Source organism: Camellia sinensis, chromosome 7 (assembly GCF_055761805.1).
Source record: "Camellia sinensis isolate YWXY chromosome 7, ASM5576180v1, whole genome shotgun sequence".
In the NCBI taxonomy this organism is placed as follows: Eukaryota; Viridiplantae; Streptophyta; class Magnoliopsida; order Ericales; family Theaceae; genus Camellia; species Camellia sinensis.
In genome coordinates, this window is record NC_138967.1 from 60085321 (window position 1) to 60109725 (window position 24405).

General features: G+C 36.1%; 1 protein-coding gene across 8 annotated transcripts; it reads right to left on the reverse strand.

Annotated features, from left to right (window-relative positions):
* Positions 1–1759: 1759 nt before the first annotated feature.
* On the reverse strand, positions 1760–24138 carry LOC114318905 (putative UDP-N-acetylglucosamine--peptide N-acetylglucosaminyltransferase SEC). Of its 8 annotated transcripts, none has more exons than XR_014335375.1 (30): positions 23465–24138; positions 18910–19055; positions 18689–18787; positions 18541–18591; positions 14635–14751; positions 14498–14554; positions 13324–13443; positions 13135–13197; positions 12961–13039; positions 12386–12495; positions 12233–12286; positions 12078–12145; positions 11830–11932; positions 11361–11563; positions 11154–11250; positions 9756–9827; positions 9586–9662; positions 9395–9505; positions 5514–5598; positions 5237–5404; positions 4903–5013; positions 4722–4808; positions 4498–4625; positions 4326–4408; positions 4040–4145; positions 3737–3883; positions 3261–3381; positions 2646–2925; positions 2055–2287; positions 1760–1932 (listed from the first exon to the last, which is right to left on the reverse strand). XR_014335375.1 is itself a non-coding variant. In XM_028265885.2 (28 exons), exons 1-28 carry the CDS (start codon positions 23658–23660, stop codon positions 2821–2823), a joined length of 2964 nt encoding a protein of 987 aa, XP_028121686.2. In that variant the 5' UTR covers positions 23661–23997; the 3' UTR covers positions 2623–2820. The 8 variants fall into 8 exon arrangements, 1 of the variants encoding a protein (XP_028121686.2); XR_014335374.1 differs by having other exon boundaries at positions 2055–2472; XR_014335373.1 differs by having other exon boundaries at positions 1760–2287.
* Positions 24139–24405: the final 267 nt, after the last annotated feature.

A 24405-nucleotide genomic window follows, 5' to 3' on the forward strand; every position in this document is an offset into this window, starting at 1 on the left:
CGATTTTTCCTTACTCTAGTAATAATAGTAAAATTTTACTGTGAATCAGATAACATTTTATTGTGAAATAGAGTAAAATTTTATTGTTTACGTCAATTTTGATGGCAAATTTTTTTAAAAAGAATTTCATAGTCAACCTTGATCTTATTTGATAGATCTTGATGAGAGAATTCTAAAAATACTAATTTTATTAAAAATCAACATCTAAATCAAAATTTATATCATTTTAAAGTTTAAAATATTAAATTAGTCACTAAAGATATTTTGATAATAGTGGTGTGTGCTGGACTTTTCAAATTATTTATTTATTTTTTTACTTGTCCTTAATGCATTAAAATTTTATTATGAAGGAACTTTAACCAAATCTCCCATTTTAATTCAGAATTATTTGTTATAAACACAACGCAATTCATTTCAAAATATAAAAAGTAATACTTTTTTAATGTTTGACTAAGTAAAATCACTAATTACATTTGTTAAGTCAAAACCACAAAAACTAAAATAATTAACTTGATAGTGGTGAATTTAATGATTTACTCACTATTTTAATTAAAAAAATAAAAACAACATGGAGATGCCCGTACACTTAATATATGCACACACATTTAAATCCATTAGCCAATATAATTCCATTACAACTTGTAATTTATTTCGAACAGTTAGGTGTAATCGTTATTTATTGCCTTTTCTTGTCATTTCCTCGTTAAGAAGTTTCTCCTTAATTTTCTGAAAAATATTATAAATCCCAAAATGAATTATCAAATATTCTACTCAACCTCTCATATAGATGTAAAACCGACACACATGCTCAAATTAACTACATTTTTAGAAAGAATTTATTGTTTTACAAAAGGTTCCAGAACATTTCCTTATTTTCAAAAGTGCTTACCCCCCCCCCCCCAAAAAAAAAAAATAATAATCAGCTTGTTTGGTTTCGTTTTTCTGAAAACAGTTTTCAAAAAATTCTACTTTCTTATTTTTTATATATTTTTGTTTTTACTGAATTTTTTTAATATTTTAAGCAAAAAAATTTAATTTTTAGACACACTTAACATAAATAGACATAAAAAATATAATTTTTGTAAAAAAATCTTTTAAAAATTCAATAAATACCAAAAATATAAGAAAAAATACAAAAATTTAGTATATTTTTCATATTTTTATGTATTTGTTAATTTTTTAAAATATTTTTTCACAATTTTTTTACTTTTTAGATACACCTAAGTAAGGTGCATCTAAAAAAGTAAAAAAAAAAATGTTTAAAATTTTAAAAATATTCACTAAAAATAAAATAAAAAAACACAAAAAACAAAAAACTTAGTTTCAAAAAACTTAATTCATAAAACTCAAACTAAACACACTGAATAATAATAATAATAATAATAATAATAATAATAATAATAATAATAATAACAGAGAGAAGAACGAGAAAATTAGGAATAAAAATACCACGACGTGCAAGAATAATGAATCAATTTTGGTTCTTTGTTCTTGTGTATAACCGCACCGTTTGTTTCAACAAACAAATATTTTTTAACAAAAAAAAAAAATATATTTTTTAACAAAAACACTTTTTTTTGTGATGATGGTGGTGGATCAATGTGGAGGTGAAAGTGACAATGGTGTGGTTGCGACAATAGTGACTCTGATGGTAGCCACAGTGATGGTGGTGGAGTTGATAATAACAGTAATATTGGTAAAATTTTGGTCTAAACATTATTGTGTCTTACAAATAAAAAATCTTATCTATTCAAATAAATTTATTTTTCATTGACCACCAAAAGTTTCCCTTTTATTTTCCGTTGTAACAAATGTTAGAAAAATACAAAAAACATTATCAAAAAATGTTTTCCACCCAACAAACTTAGCATAAGATACAGGTGCCTAAAATGTTCATGTGTATAAATGCCCTGCAAACTGGAAAGCATGTTCCTGCAAGTATGGCCTCAATTACTTCAATGCGGTAGCGCCTGATACTCAAACATTGGCTTGAGGTATTTTCTCTACCCCTTCTTATCCTAAAAAAAACGCTATCAACAACACCATTGACTTACCTGAGTGTTTTGGCTTGTGAGTGATCACACACATTGGGAATTCACCACGCATAGATGAATTGAAAGTGGCCCAAAAAAACAAAAATCAGCTTCGTGGGAATAAAAAGGTCCAGCATCGCTTTTGTGCAAGTAAAAAGCGAAAGATCCTTCTTACCGCTCAGGCTCAACCTCTGTGCAGCAGCTCATGCATCTGCATACATTGTAGATCAACAAAGTCTGAAAGTGTCAGAGACCTGCAAGCAAATCCGATATTTGTCAATGAACTGAAGCAGGGACATCGCAGAAGGCAATTTGCCAAAGCTGCAGCCATTTTCATCCCAACCCAAACCAAGAAAATTTCATCACAATCCCTTCAGGACGTCACGTTGGAAAAAGGACAACGATCTCCAGGCTGTTTCAGTAACTTGAGTGAAAAGATCTGAACTTCATAAACAAAGGCATGTTAAGAATGGGTTAGGGTTGTTCGAAGTTCCATTGCAATTTGCCCACATTGCTGGAATTCATTAACTCAGAGCAAAGAAAAAACAACAATCACCCCGGAATAAGAAAAAAAGCATTGCACTGAGTATAGATGTAAGCATCACAACTCACATTTCTTCAATTACTTGTACCCAAAAGAGTTAATTTAACTGACAGCCATGCATGACATATACCCAAGAGTCTCAATCCTGTTCCACTGCCGTCAACCAGTATAACCTTCAAAATAACATTCTCTTAACTTTATCTACAATTCCGTCACTCTCGATAGTATATCTCTCTATCTATCTTATGGAAATTCTGAATCATTCTCGGTCACTTTAAAGGGTTGAGGATGTTGGCCGGAGCAGTACAGGTTCCACATCTTAAAATATGCTCGATCAAGATTCCTCACCTGGATCAATTTAAAAAGAGTAAATCAGAATGCACTTGTCATCAACATGATCAAATCACAAGCTCAACAATGATATTAAGCTCCCGAGCTTCCTAACACCAATAAAGGATACATTTGAAGATAAGTTCAAAACAATACAACTCAAATGTTTGAAACCCAGAAATAATTAACCAACTTGAGCTGTATGCCCAATTGGCCAAAATTCCTTCATCTCATTAAATGGTCAAGAGTTCAATTTTTCTCACGGGAAAACTCCCCTACTCCAAGCTATGGCCATTGGCCTCCATGTACTCCAAAAAAACAAAACAAAACAAAACAAAATATGATTTACTCACCCAGCGTGCTGTATCAAATAGAGGGCAAGTCAAACGGGATGCTTTAAGTCTGTTAGTAAGATCCTGGAGCTTCAAGGGATTTAGTGCCAATGACACTGCCTTCTCTTCATACTCTTTCATACTTCAGTATACCAGATGCAGCAAGTTAGCAATCAACAGAAAACTAGGAAAAAATAGATCAAGCCAGCAAACTGCAATTTGGTTCAAATAAATAAACCCCTACACCACTTTATATGGTGTATGGGGAAGGTTTGTTGCCATTCCAAACCATAAGTGATCATGGGAACTCTCCATCGTAAGCTCATTGAGAAACAAATCTTACATTTCAATTTGTTCCAACTATAAATCATGTTCAATTGTTTTTACTAATGGCAAAACTTAAATATAGCACAAAATCCCAAAAAAATCACAAGACTCTGTCAATAAAGCATCAACTGACCAAAATTCTTATGTAATCACGTGACCAAAATCCATACCTGTGGACAATCATTTCCTCCCCAACTCCAGTGGCCAGACAAAGTGAACCGGCAACTCTAGTTGCCATTTTCTCAAGGGGAAGGGTCACCATTGGCAGACCAGCCCAAAGTACATCTGTGCCCGTTGTATGGGCATTGCATAATGGCCTATACTCAGAATAGAAACAAGAAATTACGCAAAACTAGAAGTGATGGCTGTAATAACTAAAATCAAAACAGCAACCGTTCAAGTGCCAATTGTAGAAATCAATGAACTGCAGGTTAAATAAACTAGATATGAGCAAACAGGTTCATTGTATATACGTGTCAAGGAATAGATCTGCTAAACTGCTTCTTCTGATATGTTCGCTTTTCATGGCAACATCTGTGAAAATAATTTGGTCAGGTTGCACACCTTGTGCAGCAGCATCTGGAGACAATGAAACCTTTCGGTTAGATAATTTATAAGGCGTATCACACAGAAAATATTAACAAAATGGCAATTATAAACTGATTAGAAAATTGGAAGCATGCTTTGTGGTTAGCATGAGCAAAGAAGTTTCGCATGTCTGTATAATGTAAATAATTTCTACTAGATCATATTGCATACATGTCCGGAGTCTCGTCTCGCCCGCAGCCGGAAATCTAAGAAGCCAAAGTGCACTATTGGGAACACGCTTAAGAATATTGCACCTGAAACAGTGTAAGCCCAATTGACTAAGTATGGCAGTAGATAGTACACAGACCAGAACAAGTAACATCATTGCCTAACCAGACATTACCAAGTTGTAAAAATATCAGGGTCCATCTTGTACAGCTGATTGAAACAAGCAAAAATAAACTTGTCCTCAGGCAATCCATAATCCGAACGCTTGGGTTGGCATTTTGGATCCAATACATCGCAATTTTTCTAATAAAATTGTATGACAGATTGAGTTAACCATAAAATAAAACTTGATGTTCCATGATAAAAATCTTCAATAGAATAAAACATGATAGATTCTACCTGCTTATAATCGTTTACAAAGTAGCAATGAGGGAGATGGACAAGCTTCTCAGAGTATATATGTGAGAAACAACTAGGCGAAACAAACTGCCACATCATTAAGTACATGTTAAAAAGAATACAAAGATAAAGAAAGATCACAATGTACAAGCTTTCATATATATATATATATATTCGTAACCTTATCAGTGACCAAATAATGTATGTAAGACGCTCCTGTTGTTCCAGGAAATCCCATGTATGAAACCTGGATAGGAGCAGGCTGCATGGCAAATATTTCATTTCTAGCGCCCTGCACAATTAGTAGAGAGCCACAAGATTAATCCAGAATTCAGATAAGTGACAGAACACAATTACCACAATAATATTTGTTCCAAAAACTATTCATGTAGTATACAATCTTACATCTAAAATGAGAAAATAAGATGGGAAAAAACAAACCTCAATACACTTCTAATTTCTATAAAATCAGGATAATGCAAAAAAACCGAAAAAATGTATATATCATAAGATACCTTGGTATAACCATTAAGGTTGACCAGGATTTGTATTTGATCATCATTAATCATCCTAGCAATTGTATCAGAAGACATGGAAGACACATCTAAGAAGTGCTCTGCTTCTGTCTGGATACGCAGCCTCCATTCTGTACCATCATTTGGACTTAAAGCATAGCAGAACACCTGATGTGACACATTATGTTACTTGCCAAGCATAAGACACAAAATAGACAGAATTAAAAGTCTCAAGCAGAATTATTTCTTCACATGAAAGCAATCTAAATTTGCAAACCTCAACATTTTCTCTATTATGCATGCCAAATACTGAGCCCATAAGATGTGACAATGGATGGTTCCCGAAGTCACTGCTGACATATCTGAAACCAGGGAAAACAGCCAGTCAAGCATATGCTTTTTAATTTTTACTTAAAAAACAAAAATAAAAATGGGTCATAAACCCACCTTGCAATGTGCATAACGCAATTAGTCCAAGTGCGGATTTATTACAGCCATAAGGACACATTTTTGGTACCTTTCTTTATTAACAAGTATTTGTTTAAGGCCACACGGATTTTTGACAGACAACTTTGCTTTTTTGAAGAGCACAAAAAACATCATGGATGATAAAACAATGGATGAGGATGGAGGACGATGATGGAACAAAGGACAATATATGGCGCACGACGACACAATTGACAGACAAATGGAAGACAGAAGGTGGACAGAAAGAATGGATAAAGCTTAGTATAAGTAGTTTTGGACAACAATCTAAGCATGGACACTTCTAAAAAGGTGCATGTCCGTGTAATGTTCGTGTCTGACGCCAACACTTCCCCACATGTATCAGACACAAGGGATTAGTATCTGTTAGAATTTACCATCACCTACCACCACTACCACCTCACCTACTCCACTAAACCTAATCCACTACACCACTACCACCTCACCTACTCCACTAAACCTAACCCACTACACCACTATCACCATCCACTACACACCATCCACTACACCTACATCTATATAAGGAATCATTTGTAATAGACAGAAAATGAATCAATAGATCAATCAATATCAATCAATAATACAGTATTTTTTACATGGTATCAGAGCTATAAGATTTAGACCTATATATTGTTTTCCCCCGGCGGGCAGCCGGCCGGCAACCTTGCCTTCACTGCCCGTTGGAGTTTTTCTATACATACCTTCTCTCTCTCATCTAAGCTAGGGTTTTTCACGATGATGCAACCAGCAACGAGCGTAGTTCAGCCACACCAACAGAACCACCTTCAATACCAACAACAACAACAGTCATGGATGATTAAGCAGCAGATGTATTACCACCAGCAACAGTCATCGAACCAATTTCCGACTATGGAGCCGCCGGAAAACACCGCCGGAGCAATCGAATCAGCCGAGAAAATCATCCTCCGGTGGGACTCCACGGCGTTGGAGGAAGCCAGAGAGCGTATGATCTTCGATTCCGATCGTCAAGAGATCGATCGATACTTGCAAGCCGTTGATGAGATTCAACGATCGATGGAATCGGTGACTGTGACCGATGATCAGAACAAGGTCAATGGTGCGATGCAGATCGCCATGGCTAGGCTCGAGGACGAGTTTCGTAATATCCTGATTTCACATACTGGACCTGTTGAAGCCGAATCGTTAGTCGAATCGGTTCGATCTACTCCGAGAACTGATAGCACTGGAGTTGATTTTCCAGAAGAAGATTACTCGTTTGCAGATTCGGTGGTGAGCAAGGAAGTTGAAGTGGAGTTTCTTGTTGGAGAGAGTAGTAGTAGAAGTAGTAGTAGTTCCAAGTATCAGTCTACTACTAGTATTCGGGAGATCGATTTGATTCCATCGGAGACTGCTGCTGTTACTGGTGGTGTTGTTCTGCTGTTGAGCGAGGAAGACTCAAAGATTTTCAAGTACCTAGATTCTCTTGAGGAGAATAAAGAAGAAAAGAGCAAACAACACAGGGGGGACATAGCACACACTGTCACTCTCTCTCTCTCTAATAATCACCCCACATGCCTCAAGATCTTTCACGTGGGTACTCCACCTCCATAGACACATCAAAAAAAAAAAAAAAAAAAAAAAAAAACAATTGCCACCAATTTACAAATTTGCACAATACACTCATTTTATTCATATCGGGATCAACCCCGATCCACATAAAAAAAAAAAAAAAAAAAAAAAAAACAACAACAACAACAACAAAAATCCACAACAACAGCTTTGTTTTCTTTTCTTCAGACGGCCACCCACCGACCTACTCTGCCGCCGGTCTCTTCTTTTTGCCTCCATCCTGGGCGGCCCTTGCCGGTGTTGCCTCCGTGTTTCCCACTCCACTGGGCATGATCACTACTCCCTGCTCCTCCACTGCAGCATATGGCGGCCCTCCAAATCGGAACATCACGGTGGCCTTCCGCTTCAGCTCCTTATTTTCTGCTTTCAGCACACTTATCTCTGCTCGCGCATCCTTATACATGCGTTGGAGCAGAGCCAGTTGGGCGTTTAACTGCTGCACCTCATTTGTCCTACTCTGCAGCCGGTTCGACAAATTTGTGACCGCCGTCATGGTTTCCACACATGACTTCAAGGTATACTGATTGGCCTCCACATCTGACTGCACTGCCATTCTTTGCTCCACCGACCGCATCGGAAAGTTCAACGGAGCAAACTCCGGGGCGCTTGGTTGAGGTTCCAGTGCCACCGCACCAGTTCTCTCTCCTGTTGACTCGTTGAGGTCGGGAAAGAGGGTGAGCAGTCCACGGGAAGACGAAGCCATTTTCTGGGCAACAGAGTATTACAGCGTATTACAGAGTTTCTCTCTCAGCAACCGCAGAGTTTTTTCAGAGGTTTTGTAGCAAGTTTTGTCTCAGCCTCAGCCTCAGCATCAACCTTGGTTAAATAGCCAAGGCAGCCACGCGCATCGCGCGCCTCTTAACGCCAGCCGACCAACGGGCGCGCAAGCCAAGGCGCCCACGTGCCTCGCCATCATGTCTGGCACGCCTTTTTATGGATTTGGCACGCCTTTTGATGGCACGCCTTTTGAAAGATTGGGCACACCTTTTGAGGGTGCGCCTTTTTTATGGGTCCGACAAGACTCTGTAAACTGTCCCGACATAGATTCCGGTTAGTTTCTACAAGGGTCCGACAAGACTCTGTAAACTGTCCCGACATTGATTCCGGTTAGCTCCTTTATGGGTCCGACAAGACTCTGTAAACTGTCCCGACATTGATTCCGGATAGTTTCTCCAAGGGTCCAGCAAGACTCCGTAAACTGTCACAACAACTGTCACAACATTGTCTGCTACAACGGTCCAACATGACCCCATAAACTGTCTTCTACAACGGTCCAACATGACCCCATAAACTGTCTTCTACATCGGTCTGACACCGCCATCCAGTGTCCTCTACAACGTTATGACACCACCATCCAGTGTCTTCACCAACGGTCTAACACGACCATACAGTGTCTCCTATCCTTTTTTTATGTATTTTCTTGTTTTGTTCCTCTCTTCAAACTCAAGTTGGTTAGTTTCTATCCTCCTTGAGTTTGCGGGGGCTGTTAGAATTTACCATCACCTACCACCACTACCACCTCACCTACTCCACTAAACCTAACCCACTACACCACTACCACCTCACCTACTCCACTAAACCTAACCCACTACACCACTATCACCATCCACTACACACCATCCACTACACCTACATCTATATAAGGAACCATTTGTAATAGACAGAAAATGAATCAATAGATCAATCAATATCAATCAATAATACAGTATTTTTTACAGTATCTTATTTCGGTATTCCAAGATCCAACTATCAAGATCAAAAGATCTTACCTACAAGGGATTTTGTACATGATCCGGATCAACTTTGTCCAAATAGATTGTAAGATCCAGATAGGAATTCTGACAACCATGGCCAGACGAGATAGAGAGAGATGAATGCAACGACAAAATAGAGATTTAGGGTTAGGTGGTATTTTAGTCACATTGAAAAAGGCTGTCCTTAGAGCTTGAAAGGTTTTGCGAGTGGACTAATTGAGGAAAAAGTACCAGAATTGGACTTATGACCAAGCCCCTAAAACGAGTATAAGAAAAAAGTGGGGGGAAAAAAGAAAAAAGAAAAAAAAATCAGTGCTTCAAAACTTACCCAACCCTTAAACGGCCATTCCCACCCCTTATGGGTAATGGAGCAGGATGGTTGAAGGGAGGAAGTGAGTAACGGGCAGCAGTCACAGAGCAGTGCGCAGCATATTTACGACTATAAGAACAAAGAAAACAATTAGAAAATTATATGAAATGTTTCACTTGATGTCAAAAGTGCCAAACTTGATAATTCACCTAATTTCCAGAGCAAGCATTGGATCAAGGGGATAGGCTATAGCATGGAAAGGCTGCACACTGGGAATAACCGACATCTAGAAGAAGATAAATGTTGTTAGTCAATCAACAAAAATAACAGGAAACTACTTCAGACATTAATATTTATAATTAAACAGATTCACTGAAACCTTTATCTGCCTCCGAAGTATCCCTTCAACTTCAATGAACATCTTACTGCGATCATCCCAGTCACAAGCACACTGTAAACATAAAATCAAATTACAAAAAAAAAAAAAGAAAAAGTTTCATTGAGATTGACCACAAACAGCACATTCCAATAATGCAGGGGATGAATTTGTCCAAATAACAACAATTAAACTGCAATAGAATTCATTTCAATAATCCCAAGAATTTTCTGCCACTAATTGCAAATCTTATAATGAGAACTCAAAGAAAAACCTTTGTAAGAAGAACCCCATTATTAAAGGTCCCAACAAAGTAGCAAAACCATGAACAAGAAGAAAAGAAAAAAGAACAAATATTGGCTTTTGTTTTCTTCCCTTCTTCTATATCCAACGGAGATTTCACATCATTATTTTCTTCAATATAAAAAAATGTATTTTATTCAATGTAAAAAAATGTTTAATATACATTTGTTTAAATAAATAAATATATTAAAAAAAAAAACATTTTTGGTGAGAAGCCAGGTAAAGTTTTATGTATCTAGAAAAACCACCTTTTCAGGATAAACATGCATTTGAGTCTTATGATTTGATAAACAATAGAAATCTCAAATCTTATGTTTTTGGTTGATTTGGGGTAAAAGTAAAACATATGGAAAGAAAGAGGGAAAGAGTAGACAAAAATAAAAATACACTCCTACATACATCAATGCCTATATTCATATGCATAGTAAATAAAAAAAAATATTTTTTTGTCCTATCCCTGCCGTGTCCCTATCCTATTTTTTGAAGATAGCAGTGTCCCATTTCAAGTGGAAGTTTAGGAAATAGTGTAAGATAAAAGAGTGGATAAGAACAATTAACAAATAGAAGATTGAAAATAAATATATGGATAAATTGTATTGGATAATAAACAATAATTTAAAGTAAAATATTAAAAGAGTGAAACTATTATGCACATTTCATGACCTAATACTAGTCTGCTTCAAAGGCAGAAAACATTTATATTTTTGTCCCAGACAAATGGAGGCATGATTCTTATATGACCACAGTCCAAGGACAAAACAGGCGCATACATTGACAGCATAAAACTAACAATGTAACTGTGCTTCAACTATCAATATCAACTGTGCTTAGGTCAATATGTAGCCCAAGGACAAAATAGGCTATGCATTACATTGACAGCGTAAAACTATCAATATCAACTTTGCTTCAACTTTTATGGCCTCAGTAAATATCAGCTCAAAACTCGACAAAACAATTTCCCTTAATCTATTGGATAAGATAAGAGTCACCTATAACATCTCATTTCTAGGTTTATATAACTAAAATGCTTAATATATCATTCTTCTTAGTTACTAAAATTGAACATCAACACCAAAGATGATGCATATCCAGATATACCTGCAAGGTATGTAGGAGATTACAAGTTGCTTCTGGAAAATCAGGTCGAAGAAACAAGGCTTGCTTATAACTTTTTATAGCTGCTTCAACATGCCCACTACAGATTGTCCAAATCAAAGAATTAAACGTGTAAGATAATTTTATGAATGAATCATAAACAAAATCCAATATAAGTGGACCCAGAACACTTGGGGAAAAAGTATACACCTATCCTTGTAAGCTGAAGCTAAATTTGCATGAGCTTCAGCCATGGTTGGCCGAATGGCAATAGCCCGTAAATAGTCTTGAATCGCTTCACTGACTCTACCAATCTCCTTGTATGTGTTTCCCCGATTGACAAGTCCATCAGCTGCCAAAGGGTCGATGCACAGAACTTCATTATAGCAAGATATAGCATCAACATAATTACCCTGTAGCATGATCAAAAAGTAAAAAAAAATAAAATAAAAGAAGTCAGCACTCATATTAAAATCTAGCAAAGAATAATCCAAAATATCACAATGCTTTCTAATGGAAATAATACCATCACTTTATCTTTCCTGTACGAGTACTATTTGAGCATCCTTTTTGTGCTAATAATGAAACCCAAGAATCTTCATAATTTGTGATTCAGGAATGTGTGTGTGTGTGTGTGTGTGTGTGTGTGGAGAGAGAGAGAGAGAGAGAGAGAGATTACCTGTTGTTTGTAAATTATTGCCAAGTTATTGAAAGGAGCAGAGAGTCCTGTTGTCACAGATATCGTTGCCTTGTAACATTGTGCAGCAGCACTCATCATGTTCCTGCAAGATCAAAAAACTCTTCATTGTAAACCACCAACCACCTATTCACATACCAGAAGTTCATGAATGTTTCCTTTAATCAGAACAATGATATATATAAAGCAAAATGAAAAAGAAACTCAACAATATATCTAAAAGTACATACCACTCCATGTATATATTTCCAAGGTTAGTAAGTGCTTGTGGATGGCTGGGTTGCAAAGCCAGACATTGCTTCATGGAACAAAGAACTGTCATCAGATTTAATGGTAAAGAAAACAAAAGGAAAAACAAATGGCACAACAGTAGAATAGAACCTACACGATAGCAGTGAATCGCTTCTTCAACTTTACTAGCATCTTTCAGTGCATTACCCTTGTAATAGTACAACCAAAAAAACATAAATTTCATCTATAAAATTACAATGTACATAGAAACAATCCAGAAATTAGAAAAAGATAATAAAGGGCCAACCAAATTATTGTATGCCTCCAAGAATCCAGCATCACAAGCAATGGCTTGCTTATAATGGAGTATTGCCATATCCAGTTTGCCTTGCTCATAATATATACTACCTAAATTGCCTGCATAATTTGGTTTTGCACAATGTACCATAAGCAGGTTAAACAGATCACCAAGCCACTCGAGCTGATTATTATAAATTAATGATATGCAATTTTAACTTCACAAAATATAGAATTAAGATATGTGCTCCATTGTGATTTTGGGTGAATAGCACATAATGATCAATCATTCCAACCTTTAATTAGAAATAAAATTAAATTAGAACAAGTTATACTAATGCGACTTTGGGTCTTTCATGTTCAACTGTTGTGCCCTTAAAGATACAATCACCAATTGGATGACACTTTTTTCTGAAGTCAACCTGCTCAAACTCTGCCCTCAGCAAGGATAGGTTGAAATGCATTTGGAAGAATCATTTGTTCAATGTTAGGTAAGTTCAAATGGACAAACACTAATCTTTCGCACACATGGATAATGATAAATGTTAAACATAGAAACACAAAACAAAATGTTATTATACTCACCAAAAGCCATAGCATAGTCTGGACGAGCTTGAAGGGCACACTGATAACACACAATAGCCTCTTGAGGCATTCCCAGAGCCTGAAAAATGCAAAAGAAAGATATTGTTTTACTCCAGATTCCTGTTTTGACATTTGCAGCTACCCCAACCATATTTGGACAGTACATGAGCTTACCTTGTAAACACTTCCCAGGTTCAGGTAGGCATCTGAAAATGTTGGTTTAAGCTTAACTGCTTCCTGGAAATAAATATGCTTTCATCAATTCTATGTACACAAAACCATATTCAGTTGCTTACATGTATGAATTTAGAAACCAAATCCCAGACAAACCAGAGCACATACGAGACACATAACCTGTCTTACCTTGTAATATTGAAGAGCCTTGTTAAGATCACCTGCCTCCATGAAAAGGCCAGCTAGGTTGGACCATGCTATAGCAAACGTTGGTTGTATACGAAGAGCATCAACATAGCAATTATATGCCTAGAAAGTATAACTCAAATCATTTAGAACTTAAGAGTTCAAGAAGATTAATCAATCTAAAATATCTGCAAAAGCAATCAAGGAAAAAACCGAACAACAAATGCAAATCCAAATTGAATTTTACATGCATATTACTTCCAATCTATGAAGCACGGATACTCCAAAAAAAGGTGTCGTACAAGTGTCGGATACGGTAAATAAGTATCCAATTTTTTATTTATTTATTTTTTTTTTTGTTGATTTTGGATACGGGAGGGATATGCGAAAGATACTTGAGGGATACAGCAGGATATGTGAGGGATACGCCAAATAAGTGTCCATTTTTTTCTTCTAATTTGTTTCTTATTTTTTACTTTTTATATTTTAATACGCTAAATAAGTATATATTTTTTCCCAATTTTTTTCTTAATTTATATTTATATTTTTTCAATGGTCAGTACTCTCTTCTCTCGTTCCTTTTTTTTTTCCCTCTTTTTTCCTTATCTATTAGGCTGCTTTATTTAAATTTTTTTCCACTTTTTTTTTTCCCCCTACACTGTTTTAATGTAAGTATTTCTTTACCAAATTTTTAATTTTGGGAACTTTAATGTCAATATTTCTTTATTTAATAGGAATCCCTCTCTTTATTTATTAATTTGTTTTAGATTTTATTTTCATGCATATTACATTATTAAAATTATAAAAAATAATTTTTTTATGAATGTATCCCCGCCGTACCCATATTCTACTTTTTTAGATTTTGGCGTATCGCAGTATCTGTATCACTATTCCGTATCCGTATCTGTGCTTCCTAACTTCCAATCAACATCAATAACAACAGAAATCGAAATTAAAAAATTTAATTATCAGGTATGACCATTGAGTGTCTGTTTCAGAAACAAACATTCACAGCCATAACCTTTTCTGACAAAAGATGCATGCAGTCACATCCTATCTTGTGCTCCACAATTGATCAATTGAATCATGAAAGGGCATCCCACATGTTCCAACCCCTTAGCACACCCATTGTATGCCACACCCATTGTCATTCAAAGTATAATGGAGAATTTATTACCTCTTGCACTAAACCTTGAGCTTTCATCAGATTCCCAAGGTTACTATGCGCATCAACCTACAACAATGAATAGAATTACATAGTAACATCACAAAATTTCCATTATATAACTTATGGAAACATAGATAGGGACTTACCAAACAAGGGTTTAATGAAAGAGCCTGGCGACAACATTTGGAAGCCTCACTAAGCCTTCCCTTCCGCATGTAAGCACTAGCTAAGTTCGACCATGCATCAGAAAAATTGGGTCGAAACTGCAATATACAAAATTTACAACCAAAGTCAAACACCCAAATAGTAATAAAAGACAAGACCAGTACAAAATCTAAACATGAAGGGAAGACATAATAATAAAATCAATCAAAAAATGGGATTGAACGTAAAACTCAAGACAAGAGTTGGAAAAGAAAATAGAACAGATCCACCGATATTTAGCAAGCTGAAAGATGATATCCCCAGTAGGAAAGAGTAGCATAAACAATAACACTGAATTAATAGCTATCAGCTTAAGCATGCTATTGATACTCTAAACAGAACATCACAGAAGACTGTTCTGCAATTCCCCTATAATTTCTACCTTTTTAACTTTGTCAAGTTCTACATTATGCAATCCAACCATTTTAGGATGCAAATGCATCAGAAATCCTATCAAGTTACATATACACACCACAATACATACCAACCTCAGCCACAATGTAGAGAATCAAAAATTAGGTTATGAGATTGAAGAATTGAACCTCTGATTCTTTTTGTCTTCTTTTTTTGGGGGGAGCAGATTTGACTTCTGAGAACTCACTGATACCTAAGTTTGTTCCAGACTCCAGTTTTTAAAATAACAACACTGTTTTCCAACAAATTATTAGAATTTTACAAAAGATCCCCGCTGACGTGGTATATTTTGGGCTTAAATATTATACAATACACACTGGTAATTTTGCCAATACTGGTAGGAAACATTATCTATTCTTTCGGTTTCCATTATCAACAACTAAAAATACAGTTCGACACTTATTAGGCCACTTGAGAATGGCTTCCATTCTAATGATCCCATGGCGTATAGCCCGTCAATATGAGACATTTTGGGCCTTACATAGGTCCAAGGATGTGAGAGCTAGCTTACAAGGCCAGCAAAATTGGATCAGCAATGGGAGTATTAACATACAGGGCTACACAGCATAAGCAGACTAGGCGGCTGCTGCTGCTGCATCAACAAAACAGACCAACCACCAAGAAAACATGGAACACAATGTGCATGACTTGTGTCCTGACCTGAGAAGAACATGAAAGCATCTTCTTCTTAAACCTCCATCGCTAGCTCCCAACTTAGTTTCCAAGCTAGGACAGACAGAGCCATCCCATACCGACAACATGCTCCAAGCTCAAGGAGCTGTCTCAACTTTACAAAACAATATGGTTACAAGCTTGAGGGGCACAGGGCTAAATGTGCCTTGGGGCACACAGCCTTGGCAACCACCATCAAGGCAAGCTTCCACTATTGCCAGCATCTGTGTTGGTTGTAAGGATCCATTTCCCAGAAGAGAATTAAATGCCATAATGAGGTCAGTTTTTAGCAAAGCTATTGCTAGTGAGGTCAATGAGATGAAACATCAACCAGATTAAGGCAAGCTTCTACTCTTGCCAGCATCTGTATTGGTGGTAAGCAAGCATCCATTCCCCAGAAGAGCATTAAATGCCATAAAGAGGTGAAACCCCAACTGGGACATCTATCAGCCCATGTGTGGTTCAATGGTGGAACCACCTCTTCCACAAATCACAGGTCAATGTATAATTGGGCAAACATCGTCATCCAATATGAATTATTGAAAAAAGTAATCAACTTCTCTAACGAGAAAAAAAAGTCACAAAAATCAAAGAACTGAAAAAGGGAGTCCCATCATTCATTTCTACTATGAAGGTCTTGCAATACAAGGAAATAATTTCAATGTTACCAATGAACTAAAAGACTAGGACAACTATCTCTGCAGTAAGAATCCAACAGACTGCAAGACAGACAATGTCTGAAGTTACAGATACATACGTTTACCAATAAGCAAATAAAATATCAGCTTTATTACTATATTGGATCACTTTATCCTAGAGTTAATAAAATAATGCTCAAAGAAGAAGTAGTATCCTTATTCCTTCAATCCTAACGAAGAAAGGGAATCATTTCCCAACTCAAAAGACTACTAAATAGAAACTTCCAATCATTATGCCTTCTGGAAAGCAAGCATTTTATGCACAAAAACCACAGTTTTCACAAACATGCCCTTAAGCTTACCCCCACCAAGCAGATTTTGCATCATCCTAGCAATGCCCAAATCCCATGTCAGGTCACTTTCAGCAACCATTCCCAACTACAGTAAATTGCATGCATGAAGGGATCTCCAGATACAAACGGTCTTGCAATTTTGAAAATTTGTCATGTTCCTTAAGGAAATGTTTTTAAGAAAATGCAAAAGTGGACACAAGATGGTTATAAATTGTTTACTTCTTTATCCTAATGTGCAATATCTACATTCTTTTATTGCTACACTACACCTACCTCATTGGGTAGTTGCATTAGTAGGCCAGTTCATAGAACCATTACTAACATAGACCAACAAATATAAACAATTTGATTCTGAATTTCCTGCACCCAGCTGTCAAGTTGAACACGATGGTGGACAGAGATGTAGGCACAAGACTATATAATATACACCAATAAGATAATTTGTGGATAAGAAACATAAGTTCTTTTGCCATGCAATAATGCACCCTACATGAATGAAGGTTAGTTGCAACACAATTCACTTTGCTTGGTTCCCATTTTTTAAAAACAATTTTCAAAAAATTCTACACTCTTATTTTTCGTATTTTTTTGTTTTTACTGAATTTTTTAAATATTTTATGCAAATTTTTTACTTTTTAGACACACCTAACATAAATACACCTAAAAAGTAAAAAAATTGTAAAAAAAATCTTTTAAAAATTCACTAAATACCAAAAATACAAAAAAATACAAGAATTTAGTACATTTTTTGTATTTTTATGTATTTCTTAATTTTTTAAAATATTTTTTCACAATTTTTTTACTTTTTAGACACATCTAAGTAAGGTGCATCTAAAAAAGTAAAAAAAATGTTTAAAATTTTAAAAATATTCACTAAAAACAAAAAAACACGAAAATCAAAAAACTCAGTTTTCAAAAAACTTAATCCAGAAAACTCAAACCAAACAAAGTGATTATTTCTCTTGACAATGTGGTTAGATAACAATGTAATTTAGAACCTAAGAAGCATGGACACAGATATAGATGTGGACACAGACACAGATGCAGATGTGGATATGGGACACGGCGGTTTCAAAAAAAATGGAGACACGGACAGGTGGAGACACGGCAAAAAAATATATTTTTATATATTTTTATTTGCTATCTAGATTAATATTACATCCACAAATAATCATTATTAACAAAAACTAATTCTAATTTTATTTTTTTTAAAATCACTTTTAAACTAACACTTACAATTTATATTTTTTTTTTATGGATGATCATTTCATCAAAGAAAAAAATAATAAGTATTCAACATTCATAAAAAGCACTGAAAAAAATTCTACACTTTTAAACTAACTTGACATGTCCCTAGTGTGTCTGCAAAGTATCCTTGGCGTGTCCCCTAAAAATAAATTAATTAAATAAGGGGACACACCATGTGGTGTGTCCCATACGTGTGTCCCCAAAGTGTCCGTGTGTCCGACACGGATACGGCACTTGTTTTGAAGTGTCGGTGTTTCATAGTATAGTTTAGAACCCACAGTTCCCTACTACCAACACAATGAAACAGTGAATCACCACAAATATATTGCAGCAAATCTCAGAAAAATATTAATAAAAAATATAAATAAATCAAAAAAGAATTGTTCAGACAGACCCAAAATATGAAAAAACAAAGAGGGAAAAAACAGGAGAATAAGAAGCTCCCAGCATCAAGCATTCATTCTAGCAGTCTTACAAGAAAAGAATTGAACATGAATAACCAGGTTGACGGCTATCTACAAACCTCAATAGCAATCAAATAATAGCGTATCGCCAAATCAATATTGCCTTTTTCCTGTGGGCAAAAAAATACAAGATAACGGATATTAAATCCTCATAAGCTTTACCAAAACAAAACTGCAACCACCAAAGTTACTTGTGTTGTAAGTTACCTTCCAAGCATTTGCCATGTTCCCATAACACTCGGCAAAATGTGGGTCAATTCGAAGAGCTTCTTCATTCTTTGCAATGCACATATCAAAATCATGCAACTAAAAACAAATAACACCATGTACTCCAGGTCAGATGTATATAGATCTCACAGACAACCAGAGTGGGACAGCAGCAAAAAAAAATAAAAATAAATAAATAAATTATACCCGTGTATACTAACCTGATAATAAATAGCACCCAACAAAAGAAGATTATCGGTACGCCGTGGGTTCCTTTCATGAACAGCATTGCTATGTTCTAAAGCCTGCTTATAGTTCCCAGCTTTGTAATTTTGATGAGCAAGGGCCAAGAGCATGTCCTCATCAACTGCATGCAGCACAGGAAGGAATGCAAACCTCAGCAATGAACCATAACAGACCTTTGTCAGTCAAAGAAAAGAGATTATAGTGCAATGCATAGAAAAAGCATTTCAAAATGCTTAACTGAATATATTCCTTCCCAAGTATCACTAGGGAACTATTTTGCACAGAGCAACCCCAGCTTTTTATCCATTAATTCTAAACCCATTTTTTTTTGGTAGGTTTAAGTCTGCTGCAAGACAGACAACTAGCATTTATACATGCCATTAACAATCTGCATCCCTAAACCCAAAGTTATAAAACTTACTGATACATTCTAATAAGCTCCTATTCAATTCCATGCTTTCACACACAAAAGTACAAGACAAGCTAATACAATCTAATTACTGTTTGATCTCTGAAAAATTATAAAAGAATCTCAGCAAAGGTCATGAAATGTGACATCATCATAATAAGAAACAAAATACCTCTTAAATATGTTTTAACATTTTCAGAAACTTTTTTTTATATAAGTAAAACAAATTATATTAAAAAAAGCATTAAAAGGGATATTACCCATGCAACAAAAACAGGTTAAACCAAGATAACCTTCACCATTTGAACAAAAGAAGGGGCCTACACACTCCAAAGAACAAAGGCTAACAAATTCTTCAAAATCAAAATAATTGAAAAAATCTAAAACATGATCAATAGTAGGAAAAACCTTCCCTGAAGTGGCTATACAAAATTGCCAAAAAGAAACTCTCAATTATACGCAAAAGCCCCTCCTAATCAAGACTCTACAGTTCCCACCCTCACTCCCTACCTGCCATGCAAGACCCTGCAACATCTTTAGGAAACACTAACTTATAAAGGCAGCACCTCCTAATCAAATTATCAATGGTCGATATATTCTTGTGAGCTGAAATCCACACAAAGAACACAAACTTGGATGGAGCCCGAACCATCCAAATGCCACTCCAAGGGAAAAAAACAGCCTCCTTTTTCCCATCAAAGCCCCATAAAAGGATATCACCTCAAGCCTCATGTCATAGCAACAACGCACAATAAAGAATCTTGACCTTCATCAACACCTTGAAACCCATAAAGCATATTGAGAAGATTTGTTATTGCAGATAATACAAATATAGCATATGGGAACACCAAAACAGTGAGATCCAACAAAGGTATGCAGTTACATTTGCATAAATTGAAAAACACGAAATAGCACAAGAATCATGGTAATCCAACTAATTTAGAAAGGGGAAGTATGAACACTAAAATTCACTCGGAAATACCTTCCAAGACCTTCTCTCAAGAAGCCAACTACAGTGGTAGTCAATGTCATCGTCAGAGAAGCCATCCATCATGTTCGTTTATTAGTTACTTCCACTACCCACAACCCCCAAACTGGCAGTGTAGAAGTACTGAAAGGATCTATCAAGAAATTACTCAACAAGGGACTCCTACAACAATGTTTAAGGCATGATGCCAAGAAAACTTGTAAGGGCATTAATGATTCACACTACTCTAACCCATCTTTCTCATCTTCTCCACATTGAACGAATTCCCAAGTTCATTTTCCTATTTCCCTTCCAAACATAATATTCATTATCCTCAATTCCCTAACTAACTCTTCTTTTCTATAACATGAACTCTTTACCATTGTCATAATCAAGCCACCCTTGACAATCCCACCATTTTCCCAACCTGGCAGTTCCCCTCCCTCCTTTCCCCAATCAGCCTTTCCCCATTGCCCGCCTATTTTTTCCTATTGGCCTTCCCTCCTCTCCTTTCCAACTCCATCTCCACTAAGCGCTCCTAACAAAACCATCCTCTCTACCTCCATTTACCCCCTTATTATAATTGAGTACAATTAAAAGATTAGGTTTGAATATGAAAAAAATAAATAAAAAATTTAGAGTTATGTAATTTTGTTAAGGGTCAAACCCTAGGGTTATTTATGTAATTTTCTCTATCAATTATAATCAGCTGTATGGTTAATACAGCCTACAGGGATTTAAACTTGAACCAGGCTCCTATATCTGCGAAAGAACGCATTGACTTAGTGAGCATCCCAATGATCAAAAAAAGAGAAGAAAAAAAAGAACTCAAGTAATCCAATTCAAGAGCAACAACTCTTCTTTGCCAAAGGTGCAACAATAATGCTACTTTCAAATGCTCCTTAGTTCACACAAGACAAAAACAAGACCCTTCCATGTGTGTCGCTATTCATATTCTCATTGCACTCTAAAGACTTCAGCAATTTAAGCCTCATAAGCACAATGAAGTTTTTGAATTGAACTGTATTTCTATAAGTGGATTAGAAAATTCAACAACCAAGGTCACTCTCATACTCAAAATCCACATTTCTTGGCTTCTTTTTTTTTTTTTTTTTTTTTTTTTTTTTGGGGGGGGGGGGGGGGGGGGGGGGGGTTGGGGTTGATATGCAAGCCATAAGTGGAAAGCACAAAAAATCGGAAAATTCCCACTGTATATCACCCACTAATGTGGTAGTTATACTGCTCATCGCAGCACTTGACTGAGGCAGAGTGACCTTCTTTCATTACCGCTATTGTTGTACCCACCAATCTCATATACCTAAGCTAAGAGGCAAGACTTCGATATGCTAAAGTCATCAGCATGCACCATGGCATTCTAGGACTAGTGATTTGGTTGCAGGATTTTGGGGTATTGTGGCTTGGTGGCTAGAGACAAAGGTTTTGCTCGGTGCAATGCCCAGCTGGTGTCACTCCCTTAGTCCAATCCTTGAGAGAGTGACAGCACTATTAAGCTTGTGTACAGACTTACAAGGATTGAGACAATTCCTAACAACTTGAAACATTTTAACAATATAACATAATTCCCGAAATATTCGAAAAGATTGTAGCTGTCACATGACCAACCTTCTATAAATAAAAGGCAACACTCTTTACATCACAAGTTCTTCATACATCATCTTCTTGAGAGGTCATCCCTGTAATTTAGACTCTTTTGTCCATGGACTCCAGTACTCCGCCATCTCCCTCCCCCCTCCTCCTCTCTCTCTCTCTCTCTCTTTACTAGACTGCTCTGTCTCTCACCCAGTCACCCCCATGTTGCCACTCTCTACCGAACCTCTAAGCCCAAGTCAATCCTTTACATAGACTACAACCACCAAATAAAAACCTTATTTTGAAATTTAAATTTTATATTCATGCAAATGACCACATACACCATTTTGATTATCAAAAGACTCCTATTACCTAAGAAGTGCATACGCTTCTAAAAAGTTCTGTGTCCACATCATACACCAATAATCCTCCGACTTCCTAACACATGTCGGACACACGTCCAAACATGTTCTATTATTTTTTTAATTTTTTTTACACAAACATGCTCCGAAGTCCAGACTCTTGAGATACATACTGATTAATCGCTTCGACAACATTAAATTACAAGTTTAAAAATAAATAAATAACTTAGGATCCAAAAATAAAAGGAAAGCAATGTAAATTATCTATCCTCCTTTAGACATTAGGAATTGGTGATATGTTGCATTATTTTATTATTTTTTAATGAAATATTTATTTATATGACATATAATATAATAGATAAATAAAACTATATATTTGGCACATGTCTCCCACGTGTTGTGGCCTATTATTTTTTAAAAATTGTTATATCGACATGTCTATGTCCACTTGATTTGGTTTGATTTGGCATGTCTGTGTCCATACTTGTTAGCCTACAACCTCTTCCCTAAAGCAGATAGATTAACCCCCAATAACATGAAATCCAGAGTGATTGAAACTAATTGAAACATTGCATGCAGTTTTAAGTCATCCTCGAGCACATAATCATGTATGCAACGAAGGACAATAAATCGGCAACCAAAGGAACAAATAACACCACAACCAGAGTGTTGAAATTTACAACAGCACATTCAAATGCAGATCAGATTCATGGAATCTTGTCAGGCCAAACAGCTATCCAAATTAGCAATGACAATTTGCAGCCCTTATATATCTAATTAACAAACCACGTTTCATTACAAAACAAAACAATCTAATCCAAATAAAAAGACAACGTGTCATCTGATCATCTTGCTGGTACAAAAAAGACCCTTTTGAATTGAATAATTAAGTAAATAAGTGATATCAACAGTACAGAAGTAATTATTTCACGTATTAGACTAATCAATTCCGCAAATCCACAAAATTTTAAAATACAACAATCAAATTCTCTCAAAAAAGTAATGATCTTTCAACATATACATACACATATATAAGGGTCTATGTACACATGAAAAACTAAACTGACAAATTGAAATCCAAAGCCGAACAAAAACAAAAATTTGTGATCAAACCCTAAACCTTACACATCAAACCCTGTGAAAATTAGTGATCGAAACGTAAACCCTACTAAATAAAACACGAAAAAGTGGGAAAATCCAACCTTCACGGGGCTCCAACGCCTGTGAGAGATTGAGAGTGGAGGAAGACAAGGAAGTCTCCGAATGCAGAACAAAGGAATCGTCACGCTGATCGCCAGTGTATGAAACCCTAGGAACCTGCACCTGTGACTCCCGCTGCTGGAATTGTTGCTGTTGTTGCAGATGGTGTTGCCGAAGATCAGTCTGCATCGAAAGCATGATTGGTTGCCGAGAAACAAAAAAGAAAAGCACCGAGGATCTACGGACGGGTTGTAGAAAGCAAAGGGAAATTCTACAACTTGTTCATTGAATGAGGTGGCGTTTCAGGAAAGGAAAACAAAATCAGACATATATATATATAAATTTTTTTAAAAAGGGAAAGATTTTCCGGGATTGATTTGGATTTTCTCGCAAGGAAAGTAATCAAGTAGGAAAATCCGGATTAGAGAGACTCTCTCTCTATCTCACTCGCTCGCGTCTCAGTTCTCGCCTTCGTTCATCGATTCTTTTTGTTTGTTCAGAAGAGAGAGAGAGAGAGAGAACTTGTAAAGAAAAACAGTCGTCCGCGTTACAAGTCGAACAATTATCCCCAGCTACCCGGGTTTTTCGTTGTCTATCATAGTAGCCAATTACTGAATAGCACGTGTATTTTGTCGGAGGCTTCCTGCAAAGTAAATCTGATGTGTTGCTCTCATACGACTCGTTGAGTTGCGGAATTTGTCAAATTTTTCTAGGTCGGTCGCGGAGGATCGGAGCTTCCTCTGGACAGTTCAATTTTGACAACTTGTGACGGTTTAATGTTGTTGACACGTGTTTAAGCATCTTGCGTCTGATTCCAGTTAGGAGTGATTTGGGGGGAGTGGATTAAAACTCACATATCAGCTTTTAACTCATTTGTATTTTGAGATTTTTTTTAAGTTAAAATGGTTATAAAAAATAAAATAGATGTTTTAGATATTTTAAC